We start from the raw sequence: 25,508 nt of genomic DNA, 5'->3' as shown, positions 1-25,508 counted from the left end.
CACTCCAAAAATAGCAATTTTTAGTTAGACTGAATTTCAGGTTGATGGTGTTCCCTCTGATTGCCTTGTAAAGGTTTGTTGTACTTGTTGTATTCAGAAGATATGTATGTGTTGTTTGTATGTGTTGTTTGTATCAGTCATTTAGTCCTTAAGCAAGCAAGCAAGCAAACATTTTGTTTTCCCTGCAGAAGGGGCTTCCCTTTCCCATTTGCTATTTATAGGCATTAGTTCCTTACACAACCTTCATTCTTGGTAACAGTGAAGTTCAAATTCCAGCTTTCTATGTTACCCTTGCATTTTTGGGAATAATGAGATATTCCAGACCGGTGGAAATATTTCCAAAAATCCCATTTTTTCCGATTGATCCATAGTCTCCTCATGCTTGTCCTGTCAAAGCTGTAATCCACAGGTTAAATTTGAAATTGGCCAGAACTCCCTATTACAAATTTACTGGTTTATTTGTTGGGGGTGATGGTGGTGGTGATAGGGGGAGGAGGACTTCCCTGTTTCCACAGAAAAACTGGATGGCTTTTCCATGAGGAAAAACTGAATAGACAGTGATCTTCAGCCTGGGAAAGAGATTAATGGGGGGGGGGGGGGGGGGGGGGGGGGCATGATAGAGGTATTAAAAAAAACAAAAACAAACAAAACATGAGAGGCACAGAGAAAGTACGAAAGAATCACCCCAACCCATCCCACACAAACTGAAGCTGTCACATGAAGCTAGCAAGAGCCAGTTTCAAAAGAAAGGGAAGTGGTTTTTAATACAGGGAGGAGTGGGTGTGCAGAGCTGCATGCCAGGAAGAGACAGGATGGCTTTTTGGAAGAGAAGTTCAAACAATTTAAGCAAAAGTTTAAAGTGTATTCCTTCAAGAACTCTAATTTCTCAGGAAGTGCATGGATGTTCTCAGAGATTTGCCTACGATTTATAAACTGCCAGCTTTGAGTTAAATCTTACCTATTTACAGCTAAAGTTTGTTTTGCGGTGTTTTCAGATTACTCTAGATTTTTTTGTGTTACTAGCAAACGTGTCAAGAAGGATATGCCACATGTAGATTCACAACATTGCAGCAATTTTGGATCTCAGCCCTCTGCAGGTCGGAAAAGACCTTCAGGATCATTAACTCTAACCATTCACCAAACACTACAAGTCCACTGCTAAATGATGTACCTGTGCACCAATAATAAGCATCCCAATTCATTTGTTTTCTGCTGTGATGAGTGCAGATGAGATGAATCAGGGTTTTGCTCTGATTTAGATCTCCCTGGTAGAACAACAGCAGCATTCTCCAGGGAGAATAAGGGCAGAGGCTCGAAGCTCTGAGCCTTTGGGTTCTGTGTTGCTACGGTGATTAACGGTATAGGAAATAATTTAAGGCATGTGAATCTGAAGGCAATAGTCATTGATCCGGAAACTCTGAAGACAGGGCCTTGAAGAGTATTTGTATGGAATCCCCTTTTACAGATAACTTAGGTTTAGAGTTATTGCAATAGATTTCTATTTTTTTCTGGTATTCTGTATTAGAATTTCCAGTTTTGAAAGAAACCAAAGCCTTCCAGAGATACCTATTTTAAAATCTTTATTCTGTCTTCATACTTTTCATCTCTAAGATAAAGGATGCAAGTAAATAAGGCAGTTCTATTATTAATGGATTTTCTTTTTTTCCTGGTTTGTGGGTTTTCTTTTCTTATTTGTTTTACAGGAACTTGCCGCTGGCCATTGCAGTGTCTATGCCAATTGTGACTGTTATCTACATCATGACCAATGTTGCTTACTATACAGTGCTGGATGTTCGAGCTGTTCTTTCTAGTGATGCTGTGGCAGTGGTAAGTCGAGTGTGTAGCATTTTGCTATATTACTCACTTTTTACATTTTAGACATATATTTCATGTGTTCCTCAAAGACGAACAAAACGGGAAAAAATCCTTAATTTCTTACAGTACTTCTCCAAATACAGAAGAACAGAAAGACTCACCACGAATAATTTAATCTTAAATAGAAAAGTAGCTAATGAAATTATATAAAATAATAATGTATGATCAGCGTTATTAAAATAGCACGGATATGACTTGTTAATGTATTATGCAAAGAAGCTAACTAGACTTGTGCTCTTAGAGCTGATTATAAATTAGACTTATTAGTGTGTAATAGTTTAATCTGTTCCTTTATGCTCCAACATTTAAAAAGTTCAGTGTTCTGTTGAGGTAGTCATTGGTGTGATGCATATCTATAGAGAGATGTGTTGCATCTTAGCCATGACAAAATTTAGCTTTTTTTGTTCCCTATTCAGCAACTTAAATCAGTCTTCCCAACAATATATTAACTCCAACAACTTGTAGTATTTTAAAATGCATTATTTTTTATATACACTGAAAGTTCAAATCTAATTAAAATACATAAGCTTCTTAAAACAAAAGCTGGTCAAAATATGTTTTATACTTAAAGCTAGTCATTAAACAAAAGTGAAGTGTTTTTTGTGTTTTTTGTGCCTTTTTTTTTCCTATAGTTAGTGAATTAATTGGATGATTCTGATTACTGTATCCTTTAAATCTGAGACACAAAATCTCTTCTTCTTTCTGGTTATTTAAATTGGAGGAAAAGAAGTAGCTTTCCTCCCCTTTAGGTTTCCATTTGGCTTCTAAAATTCAAGAAACTAAGTAATGAACAGAGAGAGTTAAATACATCAAAATGAAGGAAATCTGCATTCTGTTCCAGCAAAGGTTTGCTATGATAAAAACTGGCTTAGCCAATCAAGGAAGTCTTTTTTCAAGTATTTAGGCAGGTGAATCAGCAAGAACACTTACTTGACTTTCTTTCAAACTAGATAAATATTTGTATTTAATGTAAGCTTTCAAAATAGTGTATGGTAAATGTGAGCTGTAACTTGTTATTTCAAAAGTAATTATGCAGACGTTTATTTCAAAGTGTATTGAAAGTAAATACATTTTAATTCTTGGCCTCTTTTTAGCTGAAATATGGAAATGCAAAGTTGTCATAATGTGTTGTTGAAAGCTTGATAAAACACTTCAGAATGAAACACAAGAAGACGAGGATGGAAAATATTTTAATTTTGAAGCAGCATATGCAGTGGGGTCTCCAGGAATATATTTCTGTTGTAGGCTATGGTATCCCATGTGTATTACCTTCAAATGACTCACAGTGGTATTTTTAATTCTTGTCCAGACAAAACTAAAAGTCAATACAAAGTCTGTTTTCCGTCTTGACTTCTGGAAAGCAATACACTATTGTTTTTTCTAGCAGGCTTGGAAAATACTTTCCTTTGACAGCAGTGAAATTCTCCAGTCCAGCCTATCCCCCAGGAGTACACTGTGCCTACTCCACAGCTCCTGGCTGTTCTCATCACAGGTGCACATGGCCATTTGGTGAAGGGGATCAGGCAGACTGGTCCACCTTGGGATTTGGGGGGAATGATTTACTCTGGGGCCTGTCTAGTCTTTGTGGTGGTACTGCAGCATGTGTTGCACTGCAGCGGGCACGGGTAGCTGGATAAAGAAGGGATCAGGGATGCCTGAACCTTACTATACAGGTGAAACCCAAGCCAAATCTTGTATGATTTTATCTATATTTCACTTAGTTATTTGACATGGTTCTGGATTGAAAGTGAGTATGTATTTATTTGTGTGTGTATACATTTCTTTGTAATTTTACATGAAACTGCAACACGCAGAACTGGACAGATCAGGTCTTTCTCTCTCAAATGGGATGTAAAGTAAGGCCTAGCTGTGACATAAATCTTCAGACAATCTAACTGCTTGCAGTAATATCGGCTGACCAGGATGTGAATGAGAAAATGCTTGAGATTCCCAGGGTTTTTAGGGGATTTATGTCTTGTTTTAGTTTTAATGGAACTTAATGATCAACTTTAGAAGTCTAACATTGTGCTTTTTCACTAGATTTCAGGATTGTCAAAAACTTGTACTTAAAAGTTTAACTAACATTCTCTGTAAGGGTGTTTTTGCCGAGACATACCAGCTGTCAGACAATGTTTTGCTGAGTGCCACTGCTTATATCCATTTTAGGATGAAAAGGTGAAAGTTCAGCTGAAGATTATTACTTAACACATGACTCATTAAAAAATCCTTCTTGTTGCTGATAAGAATTTAATTGCCCAGTTTTATGAAACCAACTTGAAGCTTGATCTACTAATATGTTAGCAATTAACGTGGATCTCTGGAAGGACTGTGGTAGAGTACAACAGTTGATGCTGATGATCTGACATGCACATTATATATAATACACATATATATACATAGTAGACAAATACAGTAGGTATGCTCTTGGAGTGTATCTTCCAATTTAGCCTATTCTAAAAGGGAACTTCCCCTTAGCTCTGAGATTGCTGAACAGCATGAACCATAAAGCAGTAAGTGGCAGTAACTAGGAGAGTTGCTGCACAAGTGCACTTGTGGTCCAATTGAAAACACTCGTGTAATGCATCTATAGTTTTCTAGTAAATAGAGAAGAAAAAAAAGGTAGTGATTGTAACAGTCTGAATGTGAAAACCCTCCTATAATGCAGAAATTGAAAAATCTTCATGGTAAAGAGAAGTTTCTCTCAGGGGTGGAAGAGAATTTTATCCTCAGTGGAATCCTTTGTAAGACTTCAACCGCAAGACTGTGGTCAGCATCTGAATGAAGAAGAGACAAGAATTAAGCCGGCCCAAAAACTAACCTGATGAAAATGAGCTGCTTTGGTCTGCTCACATATTCTACATGCGATTTGTGATAGGGACTGCTGTAGTTTCCTTATTGATTTCTTAGAAGATGAAAATTACAATAATGAATTTTTAAGGAAACAAAGCAGTAATGTTGCTGCATCTCAGAGCCTTTTGCGTACTAAAGCAGCAGCTAAATTTAATCTCTGTCGGTGTCTATTTTGGGAAGGAGTGGCTTTCTCCTGTTCATTTCAGGCAAGTAGCTTTGAGCTGGAAAGAGGGGCTGGGGCGGGGGGGCAGCATGACATTTCCAAGTGAGGAGAGTAAAAGTTGTAAGTAAAAGAAATAGTAGCAGTAGCGTATCTTTGCACATCACCTCGCATACTGTTTTTCTTAGTGGCTGAAAGGTGAAAGATATCTCAACAAGGGCTTATATGAAACGAAGTGCTGATGTCCTTCCTTCAGTTCAGTATTAGCTTCACTTCTTGTATAACCCCACTGTCAGGACTAAGAAACTCAGTTTCTTAAGTGCTTTTTTGTTGAACTAGTTGAAATAGTGCAGCAACAGCTAGCTTAGAAGTTCTGTAAATGCTCTTCAGTCATTCGCTGATCATGTAAAACTCACTTCCTTTCCCATAGATTCCTTCAGCGTTTTACAGTTCTCACGGCTCTTTTACTTCTCTGTGCAAACCATCGCAACCCTTGCTGTTAAGTTTTATGGGTGTGAAGCAGTTACCCTGTAGCACCAACACTTTCCCAAAAAACAAACAAACAAAAAAAAAAACAACCTTTTTTTCAACTTCCACTGTCCCTGAACAACTATTTTTGCACCTGAGAGTGCCCTTATGTTTGTGAAGAGGGCAGCTGGCTCCACAAGCACTTGATCTTTTTCGGTTACTTTGTCTTCTAGCAGGAAAGAGCATGCTAGTTGTTAATGCATAGCTTGTTACCTGCCTCCTGTGTGTGGTCATGTCTCTTTTTTTTTTTGTCTAGTTGGTTGAAATCATTCAATGGGTAATACTTGGCAGCTTACTTTTGCTCAGAAGAGCTAAAAATGCTTTGTGGTGGAAGCAAGCAGTTGGTTGCCCTCCACAGCTGGCTGTCGTCTTTCCTGGAGCTGTACAGCTTTGTCTGTAGATTTGGGATAAAGATGACCACTTCAGCAGCTTTGATTCTCATCTTACGAGTCCAGCATTGATGAATTCAATTCACCCTGGGGTACTCATATTCTAGAAGAGCCTTGTTCTGGTTAGGCATGCTCTCCCCTCCAGTGATATAAGGATGCGGGAGTCTGTGTGTCTTAGCTGTTTTATGCTTCTTTTGTATATAATTGAACAAATTATGAAACACTTCTAACTGTATTCAGCCAAAAATTCTTAAGTTACTCTTAGACCTTTGGATATTGCTTGTCGTTCTTCGTTGGCCAGTCACTGGCTTCTTTCCTGAAGAGGGAAATCTGCTTGTCTTTGCCTGTTGGTGTCACGTCTACCTTCTCTAGCTGCACTGACACCTCCCAGCAGGGTTCCTTTGGATGAAATGTACGTTCTGTACTTTAAAACGGACAAACTCTTTGTTAGAGACAGGCAGGTGCTTTTGGATAAGGGCTGTTTAGTACAATTCATTTGCCTTCTTTTCTTGGAGCTAGCCGTAATTCACTGTAATTCACACGTAATTCATACCAATGCAGCATCTTTGCTGCCAAGTGTGGTACAAGTTCTCTGACTTTGGAGGTCAAGCTGGAAAGTTGAGCCAGAACTTGGAAGAGTGCTGCATAATATTTTCAATACGAGAAAGGCAAGGGACTTTGTTCGGAAAATGTTGAAACCTTATTCTACAGCTAGCTAGTAAACAAATGCACAAACAAAAAGGGCTCAGAACGGGATAAACACCAGAGTAGGTTTAGGTCAAGTATCTTCAGCACTACCATGAAGACACAAACTAAATTTCTACTGTTGGAGCTGGCAGGGGTATTCTTAACGTGGGCCATGCAGAAGAGACGTGTTCGTACATCCAGTACACGTGATATATTAATGCAATGAATAGTGATGGTTTCTGCTACCATATGATTGGATTGAGTGACCTGAAGATGGAGAGAATTCATGTTAGACTTTGCACTGCAGTAGTACACTTTTCTCCCTGTAAGAAAAGGCATTGCCAATAATACAAGGAGATCATTTTGCCTGTTTGAGTAAATCAGTCAACAGAATGGCAGATGAAACAAGAACTACAGGAGACCTGAACAGTTTTCTTACACTGCTTTCTATTTCACCTTTACAGTTTTCTGGCTCTGTTTCCAGTTGATGTCCACCCTCTCTCCGGTCTTTAATATATGTGACATTAAAACTTATTTGGTCAAACTGAACAGACGTCATACAGTAGCTTGACAAATGGGATCTGTGGCAGTGGAAGAAACTTCATGTACTCAGTGGCTTTTCTGCTTGTGCATCTCCATGATTGCCATAAATCCTACTGTCTTTGTTTCCTTTAGGAAGTAGCTCCTTAAAGGCCTGAGAAGCTTAAAGGAAAAAAAAAAAAAAAAGAGAAAACAGGCTGTAGTTCAGACTGACATCTTCTTGTAATGTAGGAATGTATTTATACTTTAACTTGAGAGAAATTAGTTGCACTTCCTAAATACTAGTGAGATTGCTCTCATACCATAATCTCTTCACCACTTTATATGTCTTTCGGGGTAAGAATGGTGTAGAACTGAACCTGGAAAAGCTCACTTGTGTGATAGGATCTTGAAATGAGCTATTTAAAGAGGCTCTGTGGATGACTTTTAAGCCTTCCTAATCAAAATACATCCTAATCTTGGGCGTAGCTTTGTATAAGTTTATGGCTCACGTTACAGTACTTTCTCTTTGCATTTATGCATCTGATCAATACTGGTTTTCTGCTTTGCCAGCATCGCTTGCAGCTCCATATGCTCTCAGTGTAGTCTGACATTTTTCATGTGCCTCTACGTGCACTTTTTATGTGCAGCAAGTGTGATGAAAGAGTTCTCATCTTGTGGTTCCTAAAATAAATGTGGGTCTTTCTAATTGTCTGGTATGCCTGAATTACTCGGTGTGAGATGTATCCTGTGTATTTTATTGTGGCAGCTCTTCATGTGGGATAATTCCTGCTGCCTTTCGTTCAACGTATTCATACAGAACTGTTGCCTGGACATTTAAAAGAGCAAAAAGTGTTCTTACAAATATTCACAAAGTACCAGCTGGTGATCATGAGATCAAACTAAGCCAGGACAAAAACAAAAATGTAGTTAAATTAGTCATTCATGTCTTGAAACAAAGCTGTAATTCAGTTTTTGATCCTTCTTCTGGGAGTAATGTAACATTTAGTTGTGGAGAAAGGAGGGCAATTCAGCTGAGAAGTGCAAGGCTGGAAGCTCCTGACTTCTTCCGTAACTATTCCCCATTGATGGTTTGGAAATAAATCAGAACGGAGGGAAATGATTCCAGGTGCATGTCTTTCTACAGTGTGCGTGTATATATGTATATCTTACATGTCCAGTGGATGGGAGGGCATAAAAGGACTTAAAATTGCAAGTGCTGTATAAGCCACTGAATTCTTTTACTGTTTCCTAGCTATTAGAAGCAGTTTTAGTTCAAGTCTGGACTACAGGACTTGACAGACTATAGCAGAGATGACAATTTAATCTCTTAATCCTTCTTGCTCTTTAGACTTTCTCAGAAGAAACCTGAGAAGAAATCCATCCCCCTAGTGGTGGCTTTCTCCTGTTATGGTGGACTAAATGCTTCTGCTATAGCTGCCTCCAGGTAGGCTCCTCTGTCATCCTCCGCATACCCCTGCAAATGCTCCATTCTTTCCCCTGTTGCCAGCTCATTTGTTTTTATAAATGCACTTCACTGCTCCCAGAAGTAGTGGTAGTTAAAGTGGAATTGGTCAGGTGCTCAGGTCAGAGCCCAGGTCTAGATTGTTTGTGGAGGATTCGTGGTTGTACAATTACACTTTGAGCAGAAGGCAGCCACTAACTCTTCTCCTTCCCCTTTTATTTTCTCTTGGTACAGTGCACGAGGTATATGCTTGATAACTTGACTTGCTTTTTGTATTTTTCTCTGCCCTTCTTTCTTATGCTAGATAACCCTCTGACACATGCACACTTGAATGCTTATTGTGGCCACTTTTACTTACACTTCAGTAACACTTCCTGCAAAAGAGATATTACAGCATAGCCTTGGAGAAGACATTTCTTGACATCTGTCAAAATGAGAGTTTTGGAGGATTTACTAATATGTACCCTGAAGGATAAAAGTGTGTTTTTTGTCTTAATAGTAATACAAGAACCTGGTTGATTTTTTATTTTTTACTTTGGAAGTGAGGGTGAAACCCTGTCAGAAAACACTTGCACAAAGGCTTTGGGTCAATACTTGTCATATGAAGCTAGGTAATGTCACTAGAAAGTTTAACTGAACTTCAGGTACCTTTCAACTGTTAACTTTGTTTTGCTGAAAGATCATTTTGCAGACAGGTCTACCAAGCTGAACTTAATCATTCCAAATTAAAATACTCTTATGCTGTATCTTACCTAGGGTAATAAAGTTAAGCTCTTGAAGTTAATGCTGCACCCTTTGCTCTCTCAGGAATCCTGACTACAGCATTAGAAAGTACACCAGAAATGACAGCGTTTGGTAAAGGCTCTTACTAGGTTACTCTGTCTTTCAAAGGGCTGAGTGGTACAGATCTAGGAAAATGAATTATTTAGTCTTTGAGCAGAATCAGTAGCATTATACATCTTAGAGTCACAAGCCTGCATCCAGAATACATTGAATTTATAACATCTTCATCTGTATGTAATTTGTGGAAGTGATACCATGGCTTTGCCTTAACTCTTTCTGTGTTTTACTGCTCATGTGACTATTTCTGTTTTTCAGGATGTGTGGAACAACATTAGCGTATCTTAGATATACGTGATAGGATGAAAATGGACATTGAGTTAATTTCACATCTGGCATTCCACACGGGCCCATTATTAGATGTTTCAAAAGGAATTGGAAAATGGTTACAGAAAACAAACATAAACCTGCCTTATGGGGAAGAAGATTCTCCAAATGACATGCTAGCTAATTTGCATCTTGCAGCAAAAGATTAAATCCTTACATTTCCCTTCTCTTCTATAACTTTGAGCTGTTAATATTACTTATCTAAATGCTTATTGTTTAAGAAACCTTACTAAACATCTTAATTCTCTAACTTCTTGTTCAGTGAGTTCTGTATCGTAGCTTTGCATTTGTAAAGAAATACTCTGAGAGTTTTAAGTTTGGTGTCTAATTTCACTTGCTGTTTGGCTTTGGAAATGAGACACTCCAGGCTTAAATCATCTTTTAAAATTTATAACAGTTGTCTTCTAGAACTTTCATCATGTCTTCGCTTTTACTTTTTCTGGAAAAGTCATAATTCTTTCCCTGGGTCATTACAAATTGTATTCTGCTTTGGGTGATGAGTTTCCTCAGAGCTGCATTTAGATGTGATAAAGATCTTAGAGAAGCACTGTGAGTTCTGGTAAATATTCTTGGGCAGCAAAAATTTTTTATATACAATAATGTGAATTATTAGTTGCTTTTTCAGTTTCAATGGACTGAAAATGGACCATCCATAGTACATAAAACACATTTCGTATGGCATGCTCTTTTTTGCCAAATTGATATTCTGCTTAAACACAGAACAGAATTTTACATGGTTTAGTTCTTTTATACTTCTCTCCTATTAATTTTTATAACTAATGTGGGTGTTTGTGTGTGTGCATTTTTCTCCCCACCCTGTGTTGATGCTTCATTTTGCAGGAACCTTTACTAACGTGTAGAAAGAAAGAGCTTAGAAGAGGCAGTTTAGTAAGAATCAGGGTGACTAACAGAGTTGATGTGTTAACTCTGAACCTTTTAGCAAGATTCCCATTGAAGTAATTATACACTTTTTTGCTCTGTACCTTAGCATCAGGAAATCCCATCTGCTGTTGCTCAGGCTCAACTAACTTACACAAAAGGATGCAATAAATTCTGCTTTTTAACATAGATTATGTTGTACAGCTAAGCCCAGTTGGATACTGAGCCTTAACCTGGATGATGTGCCGAACAAAGTACTTTGTCAACCCAGAACGGGAAACCAGCCAAGCTTTGTATTCTGTCAATAAAATTTTCCACGTTTTATGATTTAAAGATTGAAACTATATGCAGGGTTTTGCCTCATAAAAATCAATCACTCTCATTTCCTGAAAAAAGCAATTGAAATTCATGTAGGCTTTATTGAACCTACAAAACATTCAGAAAATAGAGCATAATGCACTGCTTTTGGTGATCTTCATCCTGGAGTAGTTAAATCAAAATTTGACCACTGTTAAGGCCAGCTTTATATTCTACAAACGGGCCAGCTCTGAATGTTAATCCACTTTCATTTAACTTCATAGTTCATAAAAGTTATGATTAAGACTGGTAGTTAAAAGGGGAAGTCAAGGGGGACGTGGTTCAAAATATTAGGGTATTGAAAACTTATTTAAAGATATTGTAGTAGAAAAGACAGACCTACGGAAAGCTGAAAGAGCTTAGATGCTTTTTATGTCTGATTATCTTGAAAATGGTGAAGCAAGAGAAAGCTAAGAAAGTGATTTAGAGAAAGGTCCATAAAACATTTAGATGATTGCTACCGTCGAGATGAAAAATGTTTATTTTGTATATTGTAATACCCACCAAATCTTTGTAACAAAATTTTTGTAGTTTCTTTGGATACCACTTATATACAAGTAATACTTTCTGTTTCTATAAATAACAATTTTGTGCTAATGCAGACCTGATTCTTGTGCTACCGTGACTGTTTACATCAGGAAAAGAAATTGTAGAAGTAAGGAGTGTTAGTAGGTAGGATTGGGACAGGAAGGCTTCTGCCAGCATCCTCTGAATGCAGCACAAGCAGATTTCTGCTTAACTTGAAATTGGGAAAAGGTACAATGCTCAGACTGAGATGGGTTTTTGAATAGGTGTCAGTCTTCAAGTATTAAAACTTCTTGATTTATTTTTTTCAAACATTTTACTTGGTATTCTAAGAGTCTATCCAATTTTTTTCTATGCAGGAAGCTGAACAGAATTGACCAGTACCTTGCAAATTATTATCCATTTGCATTTTTAAACAATTAATGGTATTCAATGACTCTTACCCCTTGCTGTGAAACATTGAGGCTCCTGACTTCTTGTTTTCAGAACTCTGTCGTGGGAGGTCACGCCACAGCTGGTGTACAGTATTGTCTAGGAAGACTAACAAATGACTGCCTGAAAAAAACGCTTCCTCTGTCAATTACCGTGTTGTGAGGCTAGAGCCCAGAGGCTCTGCTGGTGGAGCTAACGGGCAAAAAGGATTTGCTTAGGAAATTGGAAAAGAAGGAAAATAAAATACATTGCTAGTGTAGCGTCCATAAATGGTGGGTGTGATAGTGGCTGTGGTTATTATCTGCATTACAGCACTTTCTTTTTGGATATGTAATCATATTTTTATCCTTTAGTCTCTGTAGTCAATATTTATGAATTCAAGTGTAACATACTATGTTATACGTAATGAAATGTAATAGGATTGGTGAGAAAATTCTAAAAACACTTTGTCTTTTGTGAGAATTATTTTGTGAGCACAAAATGTGAGTCTAGGCACTTGGGTTCAGAAGCCTGCTCTTGTTTAGAATCAATAAATAATTAGAAATGCTGTGTGCTGCTTTGTGCTGCATATCGCCACTATGTTTTAATTTTTCCATACAAACTTACTACAAAAGTTTTGATGTCATTGTTTTGCATAAGCTTTGTTCCAGTTATTTTCATGTGTGTTTTTTTCTTTTTCCTTTCATTAGACATTTGCCGACGAGGTATTTGGCATCTTCAGTTGGACAATTCCCATTGCTGTAGCCTTTTCTTGTTTCGGTGGACTTAATGCTTCAATTCTAGCATCATCAAGGTATCTTCCTGTTTAAAAATTGTTCATAAATGTACTTAGGTGTTAGTATTATGGTCATCTGTTAGGAGAGTGGCAAAAGCACTTCTGTATCCGAACCTATAACAAATAGCCACACTAAAATAACAGATCAAAATAAACCTCTTTGTTTAAATAATCCTCACCCTAAACACTGCCTTACTTCCCCAAAACTGTCCTAGCTGTATGCAAAGTACAACTAAAGATAAAATGAACGTTGTCTGTCAGGTGAGTCTTCATGCTTTCTGATTGTTTGGATTGAGTTATTGTCTATTTTAGTGGATACAATAATTATAGCAAGTTCTTGTTTTAATGTATTTACTTAGAACTTAATTGTGAATCATAAGCTTTTTTTCTCCAAGTACAAAGTTTTAAAAGCTGCTGCTATTAAGCTTCAGTCAAAAAAAAAAAATCAGAATACGGTATAGAACCTTTCCTCTGAGCATTGATTATGGACCTGATTACTGGAAATTATAAGTAGGTTTATTCAGCCATGCTTCCTGTCCATCGAATGTATGCACAATGTCTCTACTGAGAACAAACATGAATATGATCTGGTGAACTAGGCAATATAGAACAAGTTACAGTTGATAACAAAATTGTAAGTACTTGTTCTTTGAGCATATGGCAGTTTCTTCTGGTTGTGGTTGAAAACTTGAAACTGTTGAAAACTGTCATTGAAAGCGGCAATGTTTTCAGTGCTAGCTTTTAGATTTTTTTTTTTATAATGATAGAAATGTATTTCAGTTGCTGTAGAAGTTTTCTATTTTGCCCATAGGACTGTTTTCTAAAAATAGTTGTTAACAGCATGTTTCTAAAAGCTTATGTTATCTTTTAAATAGTTGTAGTAAAGTATATCTTTACAAAGTCTCGAATCCATGTTCTAGTTTAAAGGATCAAAATTCAGTGATATAAACAGTTATTCTGACAAGTAGTGTTTTGTTGTTTTTTTTAAGTTTTTTTTTTTAATGCATTCTCTCTTACCTGTGGCCTCAACGTCTGATTTGCAATTTGTTTTTTTCAGGCTATTTTTTGTAGGATCTCGAGAAGGTCACCTTCCTGATCTGTTGTCTATGATCCACATAGAGAGGTTCACACCTGTGCCAGCACTGCTTTTCAATGTAAGTTATTTTTGCTTTTCTTTTAGGCTGTCCAGATGTGACTATATGAGTTATTTAAAGGAAAACTTTAAAGAAGCTGGAAGGAGGTAGTAGAGGAAATTCTGTTTAAAACATAGGAACAGTCTCCAAAGAGTTTCGTTGGCTGAATTCATGAAAACCCAACTGTGAAAACAACCTGCTACACTCCTAAGAAAGTTGAAAATGAATTAAGATGATTGAATTATTCTATTGGGCTACTGTTGTGTAAGATCTGTTAGCAGACTTCTGTTTCCTCTAAGCTAAATACAGACTAAAACAATTCATAAAATCTGTATATGGCTTCTGTATGCTAAATAAAATGAGTATGTTGGCACTATGAATAGTAAAAATCTAGCTATTATATAAACTTACATACTGATACAAACCCCTAATGGATGTTGAAGAATTGTTAAAGACCTAAGTAAGACATAATCTCCTTTAGTTATTGCCAAATTGTAAGAAGCATTATGCTTGTACTACTGTCTCCACGGGAAGTATCAGTAAATCTCTACAGTGGAAATAGTTGTTTAGCTGATAACATGAGAGAGAACTTCAGATTTACTATTATCAGGGTGAGTTCTGAGAGAGTGAATTTTGAGATAGGCAAAAAGTTATGCCAAACACCAAGGAGTGAAAGATGGTGTCACTGTAATGAAAAAAGCCACATAAACAGTAAATTTCAAATTTCTGTTGTTCATCTCAGTCATGTTCTTTTCTGACAGTGTGCTATGACCCTTATTTACCTGGCTGTGGAAGATGTCTTCAAGCTTATTAATTACTTCAGTTTCAGTTACTGGTTTTTTGTTGGTCTATCTATTGCTGGCCAATTATATCTACGCTGGAAGGAACCAGACCGACCCAGACCTCTTAAGGTAAAAATTACTTCATACAGAATTCTTTAAAATCCTTCTTCCCTACAATTAAAAAGAAAAAAGTACTATCTGAAATCTGGACCATGCATGTTATTCCTGAAGCTTACAAATTGATAAGGACGTAAAACATGGCTTCCATTCCATGGTGTCCCATGAAAGCTAGTTTGTGTACTAGATGAGAAGTGAGTATTGTAATAGCATATTCCTTTTTTTTTTAATGTGAGTTTAGTCAGCTTTCTGTCAACTAGAGAGCTCAATAGGTTAACATAGTAGTGAACCTTTTTTTTTTTTTTTGGATTAGAAATCTGAAGTTAGGAATGCTTAAGTTAATTCTGTTACAGTAGACCACATTTAGCTCTGGTGTTTCAGTTCAGTATCTGATCCTCTTATCACTTTCTCTGACTTTAAGTGGATAAGCTTCATGAAAATGTCATTCGTGTTTCCTGAGATTAATTGGATTTGTCTAAAAACACTTCATTCTGCTACAGTTTCTTTCAATACAGCAGACCTACCATATTTAAATGGTCTTGTAATTTTTAGTAGCAGTTCTATTGAAGAATAATTCTACTATTCTTACAGATCTAAATAGCCAGATGCATAAGAAAAAGAGCAGATAATTTCACAAATTGGGGTTCAGAGAGAAGAGGCTGTAATTCTCACCAGAATATATGCAACTGTAGAAAATTAGTATCTCAGTAACATTCTGTTCTTTTTCTTTCTCCAGCTGAGTGTGGCTTTCCCGATAATATTCTGTATATGTTCAGTATTTCTGGTGGTAGTGCCACTCTATAGCGACACCATAAATTCATTGATTGGAATTGCCATCGCTTTATCTGGAATTCCAGTCTTTTTCTTGGGAGTCTATTTACCTGCATCAAGGAGACCTCAATTTATCAACAAGATTTTAGGTAAGTCTGTCTGAAGATGTAGATATTGTTAAAAAAGCTGAAAATAAAATGATTCTGGTTTTTGGTGGAAAGGGTTGTGGTGGACTGAGCGCTGCAGCAGCAGCCAGCAGCTAAGCACCCACAGAGCCACTTGCTCACTCCCTACCTCTCCACACCCAGCAAGATGGGGGAAAGGATAGGAAGAACAAAAGTGAGAAAACTAATTGGTTGTCACCAACACTATTTTAGCCACGCATCCAAAGCACTTACACCATATGGGCTGCTGTGAAGACCATTAACTGTATCCCAGGAAGACCCAGTGGAAGGACATACTGATTTTATATATGCCTATGCACCCGATTTTTATTCGCTACATATTTAAAATACTACTTGCTTTCTACAGATTTCATCCTAATTTTTTCTACATTTCTCTCTAAATTAGCAGATGAAAAGTCTTTTTCTTAACCAAGGTTGATCTTTGTAAAAGGGTCAGGCATTCTTGGCAATGCAAGTGAACTGTCTTACTGTACTGAATCAGCTATTTGAATTTAGATCTTATGTCAGTCACAGGTTGAATTTTCCTTCCATTGAGTGTCTGCAGTTAAATTATACATTTCTCTCCAGCAGTGCACTGTCGTCATCATTGCTGAGAAAACCCTGTCAAGGGACGCGGAAACGAAGATTTATAGCATAATCTTACAATGCAACAGGATGTGGTGCTGCAGCAGTTAGTGAATATATAAATACACAGTAATATTGTCACTACTGTGTGCTATGTCAAGTTCTTGTGGTTTCATTTTTTTATTCTACCGATTTTACACTCTTAGTTACGAAGAAAAATGATTCTACTTCAGTTATTTGGCAGAATGTTTGGGAGGAAAAACACCCTAGGCAAGAGATCAACAAAATCGCCAGAACAGCTTTAAACATTGTTTAAAAATACTGAGTGGAAAATATTTTCTGTGCTAATTTTTCTGGTTAGTGTTTCCCGTAATAGAAGTGAGCCAGCAGTCTTGACAATTAACTTTTGTTAGTCAGATATATTCTGTGTAAGTTGAGGGAGGTGGTTATTCTTCTGATTTATCTTTGATTTCCTATACAGGTGCAGTCACACGAAACATGCAGCTGCTCTGTTGCTGTGTTTTAACAGAGATGGACACAACTGAAGAAAAGAAACTAGAAATCAAATCTAACTAAAATCTCAAAGCCATTACAAGAACAGGAGGGAGGCTAAAGCAATTACAACAAGAAAGGGAAGAGAATGGAACTGGAGAAAACGTGAAAACTGTTTCCAGTGGTCTTTCAAAAATACTGAAAGTGTACTTACTTGCAATTGGATTCCTGCATAGATCTTGTCCTCATGTCGTCATCCTCAACTGTGGCATATTTTCAGGGCCTGTTTTCAATAGATAATTATTACCTGCTCATTTCAAGCACACAAGCTATGTGTCAATACTGTTCATTCTGAATTTTCTTCAGGATTGGTAGTAAAATGGTAAGAGCTAATGGATCAAATCAGATGTCTGCAGAACCAGCCAGTAATGCATTTTTAAGTTAAGCTGAAAACCACTTTGAGTCAAAAGACTGAAGGCCATTTCCAACTTAATTCTGATGGTTGTTTGCATGAAATGATTTGCTGTGCTATCTCAGTTCTTATCCCAGAAGACAACTGGTCACAACAACCCACATGATTTGTCATTAGTAGCAGAAAAATCAATAAAGTTATGCTACATTATTTAAAGACTTTCTCCCTTGAAGAGGAACATATTATTTCTATATGCTTCATGGAAATGTGGTATGTGTCTCTGGCAAAGATTTAATCAACAAAGCACCTTTCACAACATACAGATTTCTTGGCACTGAAGATTTGATTTAGGATTTAATGATTATGTGCTAATTCTTTCCTGCTGTCTCATTAGTACTTGGTCATCTTCTGACAGGTTACATGAAGTTTCAAAAATTAAAATGTTCAGTCTGAAGCTCGTAAGCATTTGTTTGTCAACTGTTTCAGTGAACACACAGCAGTATTTCTTCAACAGGCAGCTTTCCGTTCTGAATTTGTTTTCTTACTAGAAAATGACATCCATAAACTCACAGAACAAACCACTTTTTTTTCTTCTTCAGCAGAAGTAATGATCCATGGCAGCACTTCTATCCTGAAAGCTAAGTAGCAGGGAGAGAAAATAAGAATAAAACCAGGAATAAATAGTAGTGCCATATGGACTGATGCTAATTAGTAGTATTTGTAATTCCAAAGCTGTAATGCTAACAGCAGGATGCTTTGATACTGAATTTTAGTGTAGCAAAAGGTAACTTGAAGCCAGCCTCTTTGGCCAACAAAGCAAGAAAATACTCAGCTTCAAAAACATTCCTTGGATTTTTAACTTAATTCAGAATCTTGATCTCAGCTGAGCTTAGTTTAATGTAGGGCATTTAGTAAATGTGTGCATTTAAGGTGAACTAAATCTCATAACCACAAGATTATGGCTGAATCCATGCATGCTTTAAGTGCTGCATGTTTGCATCATTCACTTGAATAACAGAATATTTGAAATCTTGTACTGACTTCTTGACCAAGGCTATCTTGAACAAAAAACTGCAGATAATTGCAAGTTGCAGAAGATGTTAAAAACTGACACAAAATGGAGTCTTGAGCTATGCTCATGAAGCAGCGTTGGAATTTAATTGTTAAATGTGAGCTGAGGATTTGTGCACAGTTGGAACACAAACATGTAAGGACTTCTTGCTATTTAATATTAGCATTCAGCTATTCTACTGCAGCTTTTTAGCCTTGCATATAATTAGAGTTAATTCACAGTAACTAAGTTGAGACATCTGTCCAGGGGGCAGCATAGCTTTAACAGGCTAGGGTTGGGGCATAGGTTAATAGTCATTTCTTCCTGACAAGAAAAAATAAATACTTGCCTCCACTACCTTGAAATCATCATCCAGAATTAATTGACCTTAAAGTCCCTGCTGCAACCTACAGCTCATGACTGATGTTAATCCAACATGCTATTAGGCATTTATTACAGACTTAAGTAGGAGGGTGCTGAAATAGTTTTAGTGCTTCAATGGGTAACTGTCAGATCTGGGGGATCCTTCTTGCAGAAGTGACTCACAATACTGGAGGAGAGATTCAGTATTGTAAGAGTCCTCAAATATTTAAAGATCAGCCAGATGGACAAGTTACATTTTTATACACTCTGCATGTAAAATTACAAAGGTGATGGTACCAGGTTATCAGCTGACATCTGCAGTATAGCAAAAGCAAAGTATCTAACAAAGGAAACAAGCTGTACCTTTCCAGCGACTTAAACCAGACAAAAAGAGACTAGCATTCAGTTCCCTGCTTTCTTCTGGACTTGAAGGAAGTTTAACTACGCCTGGAAGCAGTGTAAGATAGTAAGAACTCTTGCAGGCTTTAATTCTTCACACATCAACAACGAATGCCAATACCTGCATTTTCAATAATCGTTACACAACACAACATGGCACTCAGTACAGTTTTGGTAGGCTTTGGTAGTTGCTGTGGCTTAGTTTTTGCTTGTTCTGCGTATTAAAATTCAGAAGCCAGACAATTTACTTGTCTCCAAAGGAGGGATGGTGGGAGGCTTTCCCTCTACAAAGGCACTAATACAATGTAATGCTGAAAAAAAGGGCAAACGCAATTCCTATAACTTCTTGCTAGAAGCAAAGATAATGGAGTAAGATAGAGGTTTTGTCAATCATCTAATTTAAGTAGATGTATGCTTAAGGTAAGAAATAGTCTCAGATTTATTACAGACTGGAGCAGGTATGCTAAGAAGTCAACATAAAAATTCAGCTCTGCAGACTAAAAAAAATCTGCAGTCTGTTTCTCTGACAAAGGTAAAAACCAAAAGCTTGAGAGGTGTTGATTCTGCTAGGCAACATTACAACATCGGTCAGTATAAGGAGTCAAAAACCAGCTTACAGAAAATAAGACCTGTGCAAAGTTAAAGAAAGATCAACCTGTTCCAATGCTAATATTGCTTCAGCTGAACCAACTTCCCTGATCTTTAAATGAGTGAAGAAAACCTAGTCAAAGATTCTTTATTTTACAATCCAAATACACAGATATTTTTCTACCCTGGTTACTGGAACTTTTCAGAGAGATCCAGCAATAAAATGGACAGTCAAAGGCATTTTGCATGCTCAAGTAAATAAGGTTACTTGAAACGTAGGAACAAGTACAGTAGAAAGCACTAGGAGAGAGTGCCTTTTCTGGCATTCCTACGTGCCCTCATGGCAGATCTGTTCATATCCTCATGACTAGTCATGACAGGAAGGCTTCGTTCCTGTCACAACCCAAGCATCGCAGCATTGGTGGAACAATCTATTTTAAATCACGTAGTATCTTCTGCTTGGAAAGAAAGTTTGTATTATCAAATATCCATATTTATACCCACTTATTTAATATCTACCAGCTGATGTTGACTGAACATTGGTGACAGCTCAGATAGTAAAAAAAAAAAAAAGCTAATAGTCATACCTAGACAGTAAGCATCAGGGTGAACCATGCCAGTCAGCAGTTGTTTCAAGATGTTACCTTAAAGCCAGCCACACAAAAATTTAGCTCATCTACATAAAGACTGGTTTCCTACTGTCGCAATGAGCACAACTTCCAGCAGAAAGCGCTTTCCCAGGTGTTTTTTTTTTCCCTTCAAAATGTTTATGAATAGCCATCAGCAACTGTCTGGATTTTCAGTCCTACTGTAACAGTTCTGTGCATTTCATCTTCCAAAAAAAGGCTATTAGTCAGAATCCACATCCTGGATCTCATCGTATCCAAATTCCTGTAGGACTTCCTGACGGTATTTGCTCCATGTTCTTCGTCTGTAACATTGGTCCTCATCACTGGAGCTGTCTTCAGACTCTAAAGAAAAGTGCATCAACACATTTATGTTATTTCTAGGTTTCAGTTCGACGATTAGGTTTATCAGGCTACTGGAACTTGAGTAATACAGAAGTTGTTCAAACTTTGTATTAATGTGCATTAGGTGAGATTTGAATTCTACTTGTGTGTTGCAATGGGGAGTTAAGAAAGCAGAGACCGTTCCACAAGCATGTGGAACCAAGTCATCTGCTCCTTCTCAAAATAAGCAATCCTTTGCAATTGCAGCAGCCTGAAGTGGACTTCTTAATTCTGACTGCAAAAACACCAAGATCCATTGTAGTTCCAAGAAAGATAAATCTCTGTTTATAAAAAAAGAGTCTGCAAAAACCTCTGATCTTAAATCCTGTGCAGCCAGAAAAGTAAAATTTGTATGTTTTAAAGCCAGGTACTATCTTACATGTTAGCTCTGCAAAACACAATGGAACAATTTAACTGTTCACCTCAGCTCCCCCTACAGTCTTCCTTCAGCATCCAAATAATATTTAAGACAGGCATACCTTTTTCTCCATCATCATCTTCCTCTGCTAAGAATTCATCTTCATCAGGATAATCATTACGCCAGTTATTTTCATCGTTTTCATCATCTTCATCTTCATATATTTCCCCTGGAACATGATCATCATCTACCTGCACATCAACACAGAACACAACATTCATTATTAATACAGCTACTTTGAAGTGAGCAGTTTTTCATCTACCTCTACAACAATTATAAAGAGCCAGGAGATACTTATCTATTGCAAGCAATTATTCAACAGTTGCACAAAGCACACTGTAGAAAAATGTGTTGCAGTGGCAGTCTGCTTTATGTGAAAAGTCAGTTAAGCCATGCATTTCAGTGTTCTGTTTCAGCATTTAAATGCTAAACTTAATGTCTAAGTTATTCCTACTCACTTCAACAGTTCTTCAATAGGTCAAGAAAAAGCAGCTGCAGGTTCCTGATATGCAAGTCTGATTACAGTATCCATGAATTGAAAAAATAAAGCTTATAATTAACTCCAGTCACTGAAGGACATTTCTTTATCACAAGAAAATAGCTTGTATTAAGATTATAAAGTCAGGTCCTCAAAAATTGAAAACATCTTCCCTTGCTCCTTTTCCCAGCCAAATGTATCTCCAACTACACACCAATTGCTGCCTCCTACTTACAAATGAGATGTGAATTACTTAAGTTTGTTTCCATGTCAAAATTTGTCGCTTTGAATCCTGCTGAATTCTTCTTAGTACCCTTCAGTTTTCATTGTCATATTATAATTTGCTAGTCAACACTAACGTGAATGAGCACAGAAGTGGCAATTACAGAAACCCTACCACAGAAGTCACTGAGCATAAGCGTAGCATCTCAAACTATTTTTGTTGGCACAGCAACTTTTTGTCGTAGGACTCTTAAGTACATGTATTCACAGCCTTTCTACTTAAGAAGGGTCTGTTTTTCACACCCTTACCAGTTCATATTCTTCTTTATAAGGCTGTACAGAGAGGATATTATGGATCCAGACAGGAACTGATGTTTCCATGCAGTAGATGTCATAAACGTACTCATCTTCTTTCTCACGGTGTTCCACTTTTTTATCATCTTCAGAAACATTTAAACGCTCACGGATCATCTCTACTGCATTGCAGAGAATCACATCTGGATCACCACTTTTTTTCTGGAAAAAAAGCAGATTTCCCCTGAAGCCAAACATAAAATCTTAATTATAGCCAAAATTATTATTATTATTTTTAAATATATTTTTTCTTTTGTGTGTGTGACAGTAGCCAACAGCTAGCTAAAGATGACATTCTGAAATCTTATACTGAAACATTTTCCCATTGGAACACTGATATTTGGAACATTAGCAATTTAAAACAGAAAGACCCCGAAGAAATTTTCGATTACTGTAGTACTGTGCAGCTATGCCTCATTTCAGGTAACAGGAAAAATGGGGACAAGTTCATCAGAAACTACTGAAGTAATATGAATAATCCTGTACAACTGTTAATCCACTTCTGAAGATGTATGGGTTGAAAAGACGTGTTTTAAGATAGCCTGTGCTTTGTAGAGCATTACGCTTGCAACACTGCAGGAAAGGTGTGCATACAGCAGCACTGACACAATGCAAGTCTGTGGAAGAAATAATGAAGATGTAACAAATCAACAGGAAAAGACTGACAGGCCCTGCAGATAGGCCTTTTATTTCCTTTATCTCCTCATTAAAACAGAAGAAATTTATTCATGTCTTCTCCTTCCTAACAAATCATTTGCATTACCTTTGCTTTAGTGACCTGTGTTTGAAAGTCTACACAGGCTAATTTTTGCTGCCATTTTTTCTCTGTTAGAGCTTTTTCAGAATATTTTTTGCCAAACCACAGTGGTATCCCCTGAACTACGTAAGTATTTCTGAGGAGGAGCTATAGACTAACCCTTCATTCACTTCCAAATACTTACAGAATCAAAGAGAAAGCTTTTCTTCTTCCTTTCAACACTTACTGCTAGCTCTAAAAGAGTAAGAGCAAAGCTCTGATGCTACTCAATTTTATGCGTGGTTTTCTGAACAGCAGAGTGATAGATAACAGTTCAACTAACAAATCTCAAGTGTCTATTTGAACTACTTACTCTGGCTTTATAAAAAGCAAGAATTCATACAGAAGTTTGACAGCAAAGCTCTAAAATGATCTACAAGAAATGCTAAAGGATGATAACTGGTTCTGCACTGGGTCACCAGAATATTTTCTGCTTTAAAACAAAGCATTTGTGTTTTTCTCAGAGCTGTGATGGGCTGCGTAAGTCAAACAACCATCCTTCACTTACGTACAGTGAAACAACTACTAAAGAATGCATACACAGCCCTTTTATCTCCTTTTCTGTATAGTTATGAGTTTTTTAAATACAATATCTTCTTAATATTCTGTATGCAGGGAAACCTTACATAGAAGGCAGAGCTTCTGCATACTTGAAGACATTGTAGATATTGAGCTAGATATTCCTCCAATCAAAGACATACTTAACTCATGATACCGATGAAAATGGGCTAAGAAGTCTGTCATAGACCTGGAATGCTGCTAGAAACAACATATACTAAAAAAAAAAAAAAAAGTATATTGGAATTACAAGAAGGGGACACTCAAAGCTATTTTTTCCTTTGGTGAATCTTGCCTACAAGTGACATTCCTAGGCATCTGGGTGGATGAGAAGACATTGAATTAGTGTTGTGTTTTTTTTCTTTTCTAGCAAGTACAAAGAATAAATAAAAAACAACCACTCATCAATCTACCTAACAGATGAATATGAGTATTAATGCATCTGAACAGGGTGCAGAAAAAACAGTATTACAAGTCTTTCCTGTAGAGGCCAACTCCATATGGCTTTTTCAACAACATTCTGCACTTCAGGGTCCTCACACAAGTTGTTTCTTGTACAATGTATTAACTATTCCAACTTACAAATACCTAGTTAAAGCTCCTGTTAAACACTGGAATACTTACGATGCAAAAAAACTTCCACAGCTGTCAGTTTACCCACATGTACCAGTCAACAGTGACATAAAAGTACTCCAAGTACACTTAAGTTTATCTGCTGACCTGTGGGTTTGCTGCAGTTGCACTGGGGTCTTCTATCACCTCGTCTTCTTGTACAATATCAAACAGCTGGAATTTCCCACCACAGTCTGAACTCTCATCAACAGCACTCGTTTCCTTTTGCGAAGCATCTTCTGTTGCTTCAGAGCCTGATCTGTCACCGTCAGTCGATGCCTTGCCATCTGCGGCAGGTGCATTGGCTCCGCTAGCGTTGGGTCGATGGCTGGCTATTACACGGTAACGATTTTCCTTCCTCTTCGCTTCCTTGGAAGAACGGAGCTCCTGAACGATCCGCTGAGTGCTTCCTAAGGAGGGCCGCAGACTTTGCGCTGCTTTGTCTCGAGTGATAACTTCTTGAACATACTTCTGCACTGGCTCGTTCTGGGTAGAGGAACAAGGAGGAGGAATAGAAACAATGACACGGTCAACACAGTAAGGCATACCCCTCGTGCCCCTCACTGGAGGCGATCAGTGACTATTGCTGGCACATCCTAATTGAGAACTGCAGTGCTAGTGTTTGCAACAACATTCAAGTCACTCCTATTGCTTCAAGTAATGAAACTGCCATCCTGTTCTCCAGATACAGGAAAAAGGTACAAAATATTTGCAAACTGTAAGGCTGTTCTTATATTATTTAAAGATACATATACTTTATGGTATAGAACTCTTCAAACAAAAACACCTGCCTCAAAAAGACTGACGGTCCTAACTTTAAACCACAACATCCTTTACACCCTCGCCTGTGAAAAACAGCTCCAAGAAAAAAACAGCGAAGTCGCTACTGCTGCGTAGCTGAGCCCCAGCACACCGAGCTGACAGACCCCAGCCCTGAGGCGCGACCCCAGCCCCAGACACCGAAGGCAGGCGCAGCTCCTCGCAGCAGCCGTCCCACTAAGGGAGCCCGCCAGAGCCCCTTGCATCAGCCGCGCCTCTACCTTAGAGGAGACGGTGGCCACCAGCTTGAAGAGGCTCTTCTCCACCTCCGGGGCCCCGCCGGGCTCGGTGCGGGGCCGCTTGCAGGCGAGCAGCAGCGCCCCGGCCGGCTCGGGGCCGCCGCGCTTCCTCTGGACGCGCAGCACGGCGGCCGCCTCCATGGTGCCGCGCGGGGCAGGCCGGGAAGAGGGCGGCCGCTGCCCGCAGGCTCCATGGCGCCGCGCGGGGCACGGCGGGAAGGGGCGGCCTGAGGGGGATCGGTGGCTGCTCGGTGCCTTGAGGGGAGGCGAGCCCGAGGCTGGTTGGGGACGGGAAGAGGGTCATCGTCTCCCCCCGCAGCTCCTTTCTGAGGTGGGGTAGACGCTGCCTTTTCGCCGGAGCGCTTTGCTATCAGCTTGTAGGTCTGCCCTCAGGCTGTGGGGTTCCCCGGCATGAGGCGCTTCGCCGCGTGGGGGAGGCGTTTTGCTTTTAAACAACGCCGTTTGGTTGTTTATTTTTCTGTGCTGGGGGTAAGTTTGAGCTTAAAAAACGTTTTTCCTCTTGGAAGGCAGCGATCA

General features: G+C 38.2%; 3 protein-coding genes across 8 annotated transcripts in view; 2 read left to right on the top strand and 1 right to left on the bottom strand.

The window, feature by feature from the left end:
* Positions 1–17,287, top strand: part of SLC7A6 (solute carrier family 7 member 6) — a 29,984-nt gene extending 12,697 nt beyond the window's left edge. For all 4 annotated transcript variants that reach the window (XM_083851415.1, XM_083851416.1, XM_083851414.1 and 1 more), the window contains exons 5-10: positions 1,704–1,827; positions 12,523–12,626; positions 13,666–13,762; positions 14,503–14,652; positions 15,377–15,560; positions 16,642–17,287. In XM_083851415.1, coding sequence (XP_083707541.1) covers positions 1,704–1,827; positions 12,523–12,626; positions 13,666–13,762; positions 14,503–14,652; positions 15,377–15,560; positions 16,642–16,736 — 754 coding nt within the window. In that variant the 3' untranslated portion in view covers positions 16,737–17,287. The remainder of the gene's footprint in view (positions 1–1,703; positions 1,828–12,522; positions 12,627–13,665; positions 13,763–14,502; positions 14,653–15,376; positions 15,561–16,641) is intronic.
* A 2,314-nt stretch (positions 17,288–19,601) lies between these two features.
* Positions 19,602–25,136, bottom strand: SLC7A6OS (solute carrier family 7 member 6 opposite strand). Its single transcript, XM_083851432.1, has 5 exons — positions 24,954–25,136; positions 24,022–24,399; positions 21,903–22,109; positions 20,955–21,084; positions 19,602–20,436 (listed from the first exon to the last, which is right to left on the bottom strand). Exons 1-5 carry the CDS (start codon positions 25,110–25,112, stop codon positions 20,315–20,317), a joined length of 996 nt encoding a protein of 331 aa, XP_083707558.1. The 5' UTR covers positions 25,113–25,136; the 3' UTR covers positions 19,602–20,314.
* Positions 25,137–25,159: 23 nt separating this feature from the next.
* PRMT7 (protein arginine methyltransferase 7) overlaps positions 25,160–25,508 on the top strand; it is a 52,517-nt gene continuing 52,168 nt past the window's right edge. For 2 of the 3 annotated variants that reach the window (XR_014588909.1, XM_083851394.1), the window contains exon 1: positions 25,160–25,302. The gene's annotated coding sequence lies outside the window, so the exon portion shown is untranslated. Of the gene's footprint in view, positions 25,461–25,508 lie in introns of all 3 variants that reach the window. The other variant, XM_083851395.1, reaches the window with a different exon arrangement.

The sequence above is a fragment of the Anser anser genome (assembly GCF_964211835.1).
Source record: "Anser anser genome assembly, chromosome: 11".
Lineage (NCBI taxonomy): Eukaryota > Metazoa > Chordata > Aves > Anseriformes > Anatidae > Anser > Anser anser.
Note: the sequence above shows the minus strand (reverse complement) of the source record. Positions and strands in the feature narration are given on the sequence as shown.